The sequence below is a fragment of the Anser brachyrhynchus genome, assembly GCF_964034855.1.
Source record: "Anser brachyrhynchus genome assembly, chromosome: 1".
NCBI classification, from domain to species: domain Eukaryota; kingdom Metazoa; phylum Chordata; class Aves; order Anseriformes; family Anatidae; genus Anser; species Anser brachyrhynchus.
This window is the reverse complement of record NC_137694.1, coordinates 64,228,069-64,234,068: the sequence shown is the minus strand read 5'-3', so window position 1 is coordinate 64,234,068 and position 6,000 is coordinate 64,228,069. Positions and strand designations below refer to the sequence as shown.

The 6,000-nt window shown below is 39.1% G+C and overlaps 1 protein-coding gene across 6 annotated transcripts in view; it reads right to left on the bottom strand.

Annotated features, from left to right (window-relative positions):
* The window catches only part of CAPRIN2 (caprin family member 2), a 37,760-nt gene continuing 31,760 nt past the window's right edge, over positions 1-6,000 (bottom strand). For all 6 annotated transcript variants that reach the window (XM_080578789.1, XM_080578785.1, XM_080578788.1 and 3 more), the window contains 2 exons: positions 2,379-2,445; positions 1-923 (listed from right to left, as the gene is read on the bottom strand). In XM_080578789.1, the coding sequence (XP_080434915.1) occupies positions 355-923; positions 2,379-2,445 (636 nt within the window). In that variant the 3' untranslated portion in view covers positions 1-354. The remainder of the gene's footprint in view (positions 924-2,378; positions 2,446-6,000) is intronic.

Here is a 6,000-nt window from a genome sequence, read left to right as displayed (position 1 = left end):
TTAATACTAAAATGCATATTAACTTGTTTTATTGAGGCACAACAAGGCATTGTGAATAGCCCATACTTGAGGCAATCAATAGTGTAGTAAGCTGGACATTAATACAGTTTAGGGTAAGTGCAAACAATATACATTCACAGCTTTACTAGCAAGGCTACATCACAACTGATAAAGTGCCAAATTAGTGCTGATTCAGTACCCCAAATCCACGATTTCACCTTGCACATGACCATCATTCCCCCAATAATGGAACCACATATCTTCTATAAAGTCAATAGTAAGTGCAAAGCTAGTCCCACCCCCCCCTCCACCAAGGTGTTTGGAGCAGCTTTTTTGTAAACATTGCACTGGATTTTAGTCCTGATAAAGGAGGTATCCCGAAAAGGTAGAGTATTTCCAGCTACTTCCATAGATGGCTCCCCGATGCAGACGTAACCAGATCTGATCCCCCTGGAACAGCTGCAGGACTGCATGATTACTAGCAGTCTCATGATCAGGAGCCCCATCATTTGCATATGCCGACACTAGGACCTCTTCATTCTTCATAAGATTCACATATAGGGGAACATTTACAGCCAGCTTCAGCATGTGGAAGATGAAGACGTAAGTACCATTCACTGGACAATTAAATCTACCAAGCTGGATGTCAAAAGTTTCTCCAAGGTTGTTCAGCAGCAGGTCAAACACAATTGGCTGGTCTAGAGTTCCGGGGGCCAAGTTAGATGTTCTGGCTGCAGAGAAGGCAACTCTCATCTGCTGCGGGAGGGGGTAGACATGCACTGGTAGTATGGTGGCAGCTTGGCTTGTCACTGGCATATCAACAGGGGTGATGCTGCGGGAGTCTCCCTGCCCAGAGTCCCCACTGTTAAAGGTTTCGTTGTCTCGTTCTGGACTGCTCACCTGAGAAGAATCACTCCACCCTGCTGTTAAGGATCATTAGCAACAATAAATAAGTATTATAACAAGAGTACCCTAAAACCTGCAGGTATATTTTTCAGCAGCAAGTGTATGGGTTTTGCAACACATTTGTCTTTCAGCTACAGCAGATTGACAAAGAACCCCAGCAAGAACAGAACTTTGAAGTTGTTTCACATTGATCACACTTGCGCTCAGCAAGATGGACCATAATTCAACATGAACAATGACTGCCCATACTTTAAGTAGGAGGGGGCAGTAGCTTGCAATAATTAGCTGTAGTATTTGCCACACATTACCATAAACCAGCATATACTAGCTTCTGAGCAGAGAAAAAGCAAGTTCTGGAAGAACCCAGCAGGATTAGCAAGAGCCCGGTAATCATTTAGTCACCTTCAAGACCTGAACTTACACTTCCAGTTACCTCAGTACTTCTGGAGTTGTATTCTTAATAGGTCATATCAACTTGGGATGCTAAGATATTACAAGTCTGAAAGACTACAATTGCTTTTAGGCTTTCTGCACCCTGTTCCCCAGAGTAAAGACATTTATTTGTTCAAATATCCAAGTTAGGAGGACCTAGTTTCAGTCTAGAATGAAAACAATAGATCTGAGAAATCTAAAGCAGTTACCATCAAGCTAAGCCTCTGCTGCTTCTACGGGAAATGAACATCTTAAGGTATCTGGTAAGACCAAGTAAAGTTGTTACTGATACCTTTACACTAACAGGTACATATGTCAACTGTTAACTCACCACACTTAATTCTCTTCTGAAGTATTCTGAGTCCTCCCCTCAGAGATGAGCCACTTTATCCTAAGCAGTTACTATGATATGCAAAATTTCCCTTTATTCTTCAAAGTAGGGAACTTACGGTCGTTATTCTCACTTTTCACTTATAGCACTAAGCCCATTTTTTCCCAGCACACACAGTAGGATTAAATCTAGTTTATAGCTTTTTCAAAATGCATACTATGCATTAGCTGTTTAAATCCAAGCATGGATCTCTACTCTGTACTTCAATGGTAGGGTATAAATTCAGGTTGTATTCCCAAAAACTTCTCCATACTGAAGTTTTCTCAGAGTACCTGGGATCTGGTAACTTACTCAGAATCAAGAAAGAGAGACCCTACAACCAGAGGAAGATGCCAAATGGAACAGCGGTACCATTTTGCCTGTATTTCCAAGTCAACTTATGAAGAAAGTTCAGTAAGGTACCACTATATCAGAGAGTTTTGACATTTGACATAGAAAGCACCAAGTTGAAAATGGTGAAGTCACCTCTGCTGCTATGCAATGCTGACTGTTTAAGAGCAGTACTTAAGCTTCCATCTAGCTTGGTTAATTTATAACCAAGCTTGCTCTTCCATGACAGTGATAGTACACTTTCTCACTATTCACAGTTACACTCCACTTCAGCAACACACACACTCATACCCCACTGGGAACCTGACGTTGGCCTTACCTCTTGAATTTGCTCGAGGACCACTAGTTATCCCACCTCGTTTATAGCACTGCTGGTAGTTAACATCCTAAAAAAATACAGAAGTATTAGTAGAATGGCTATGAGCAAGTCTGAAAACAAAGGGCTACCAATAAATGTGCAAGTATTTTTTACTTGCACTTTATGTAAGCTCTAGACTAGACAACGATAGGGTTCAGAATTGAGGTGTAGGTTAACAGCCTTATTTATGGAAAGTTTACTGTTATAATAGCTCATATGAAGTTAAAAAGCTACTTAGATGCTAGTTCTAGCAAATTAGCTTCTGCACTATACACAGTTCACTTCATTGTGCATTACCTTAAGTCTCAGGGCTGTTATAGTACGAGTCTGTACAGAAGAACATATTTCAAAGCTGAACAGGCACACCCTGCCCCATGACCAACTACACAGGAAACTTACTGGAAGAGCATTAAAATTGCACAGGCTTGAAGATGTCTATTAGAAAAATGAGTTCTCATACAGATAGTAAAGTTGCATATAATTTTGTTGTATATAATTTATCTAATACTATTCCTCTAAGACTGCCTTTAGACTGCACTTCAGATACCACCACCCCAAGTAAGCAACTTATCTCCATCTAGAGATTAGTGCAGACGGGTCATACTACGTTTCAGGTTTTACTGAGATAGTATAGCTAGTTCAAAGCTATTCTAGTACCCAGTACAAGTTGGGTTATTATAGCCAATATATGCTACCTAAAACTTAAGTCTTGTTCTTAACATAGGAAGCAAGACAGGTCTTGCAACTACTTAAGAAAACTACTCATCTGGGTGCATTAGGTAAAAGACCAAGATGCTTGAAGTCAACGAAAGCTTTAATATCTTAGATACCACACAAAGGCAGTAACGTTCTAGTACTTAAGGTAGCAGAACTTTTATTTCACTAGGGTGATCTTGTTTACACCAGTGGACTTCTCTGAAATACTAGTTCACATTCGACAGGTATGGATGTAAGCTCTTCAGTGTAATAGTAGACCATTGCACTTTTTCAGTAAGAATTGCGATTTTACTAGGTAAAGGGAAATAAATGATAAAAATATAGGGCATTAAGATCTAGTAAATATTCCATTGCTTATTAGTTGCCTTTCTTATTAACTGTCTTTAAGCCAAGGATGATCCAGTTGTCATACCAGAGATTAGTAGGACTGTAACAGCAATATTCACTACTTGTCCCCCATAAGAAGTAGCAGAACACTAGCAAGCATTGGAAGAGTCATTACATTTACACACTGTTTCTACCCAAGAATTGTAAATACAAAAGGATCAGTTCATTTTCAAAACAGTACAAAAACATCTAGTCTGCTGATGACGCTAATGAAAAGAAGAAACCACCACACTGTTACAAGACTAAGGGTTTGTGAACTATATGGTTAAGAAGCTTCAAAATACCCTACAGCCAACCAGGGATTCTAGAAGTCCAACCGGGGCTTCCAGAAGTCCACTGGTGTTACAACCCAAAGACTGTGAGGCCTAAAGTTAAGGTAGCATTATTATATTAGCAATTGCTGAACCAGATGTTCCAGGTTGCCCAAATAATCACCTCCACTGAAAACTTGTGTAAAGTACATATTACATCAAAAGGCTGTCCTTAAGGAAAGCTGTTTAGATAACCAAGATAAAACTTGAAAGCAGTAGGCAGGAGAGTTGCACACACTTGTGAGCAAGTCTAGTACACTAGAAACTACAGTCAACTGGAGCAGTCTAAGCTAATAGGCACTTCACAGGTTAAGATGTAGTAGATGAGGATATCTGTGAACAAGTACATTGCAAGTCTAACTTATCCAACAACTGCACAAAATTGTCATTAGAAATAGTTTCATTATGCCACAAATCTTATCTCAGAATAAATTAAGTCACATGAAAGTGTACTCATATTTCAGAGGACTTTCATTGTTGATACCAATCCCTTTGTCAGGTAGCTTGTTTGTTATTAGTCGGGAAAGTATGGGTTTGATAGTCCTGGTAGACCAGGACTACAAGCTCTTAATTTTTCTTTTGATGGGAAGTCTTAGAAACCCAGGCCAATTCATGCATGTTATCACAACTTTATGTAAAAAAAATGTTACTATTTGACACAAAGTGCTGATTATGTTTGTCTGAAGCACTAATAGATCTCAGTTGCACTAGGAATCAATAGCTTGCCACTCAGGTACGGTATGATACTGACAGGACTCTGTGGGAATCTGGAAGCCCAGCTAGCATCTAAAACCACCAAGATGCAGAAAAGAGATCAAGCAACTTGAAACATTTTAAAGAATGCTAATCTAAAACATGTTGGTATAACCAAAAAGACAGGTTGTATCTGTAGAACAGATGTCTTTACAGGAATACACTTCGATTGAATATTTTTCCAAAATTAGATCTAACAGGGAAGGGGCTAATCACAAATTAGTAAGCAGTGGTTGCAGTGCTAAATTCTGACACCTCAGAACAGCAAAATCCCATCACTTAGAGCACTAATACTTGCACAAACTTGTAGGTGCTTTAAGATCATAGAGAAAGTAGAGCCAGTTACCTTGATGCAAAGCCATTTTTTCCACTTATCTCTCTCTGGGTACTATGGAGCCAGCTAGCTCAATCAGAACATCCCCACAGGGCTAGTAAGCCATATTTATTTCTCAGGAATCAACATAACTACTATCCTGATTAAGTGTTTTACATCAACACAAGTCACTAAGTAGCAGGAAGCCTGAAATATACATATTTTAATATTTTAGATAGTATAGATGGCACAGAGATTCCAGCTTTGATATATCTGCTATACTTTCTCAGTACAAACTACTGAAGTTAGTCACATCCACTCCTTCCATTTCCCCCTATATCCAAATGCTCCATACCACCCCCAAATGAAGACATTATACCTCCATATTACTTCCAAAACAAACATTAAGGATTTGGTGGTTTAGCCTAAGCCAACAGATGGTTCATGCTAAGTTTTGATACAATCCCTTTTAATTCTCATTACTGAGATGTTACAATTTAACCCATATAAGACAGCTGTAATCTAAACTCCATAGTTTTGGCTACTTTCACAGAAAGGTAAAATCAAAAGAGTCTAGGAGACATAGCAAAACTCATTTAAATGAGACACCTGAGACTGATTGAAGACCTTATGCAGAGATATAAGTCAATGAATTTCACCTACAAAACTAATTGGGTGACTTCAAAAGACAACCTAGTGACTCGTAGAGAATAGTTGTTCGCACCACCAGCGGCAGCAATCCAATTGTCTCATATTATTTAAATCAAATTTGTCCTATCAATTATTTCCCTATTAAAAAAGCAACTCATTTACCTATTTCAACCAGCCCTTTCCTCAGTTAAAACACTGAGAAGGCTTTCTTCTGCAGTAAGATGCTGAGTGTCAAATTAAGACACTACCTGATCTCTTCCCGTTTTTGAAAGGCAGTAGTACAGCAAGCTGACAGTTTAGATATATTTGCCTCCCTCTGATTATCTCCCCTTACTCTTTGGTTTGGTAGCTGCAAGTTCTAAGGTAGTAAGCAGGAAGCACAGCACTGAGAAACTGAAGATTCTGCAGAACTCCCAGCATTGACAATGTACCTTTTCTTCACATCAGGAAA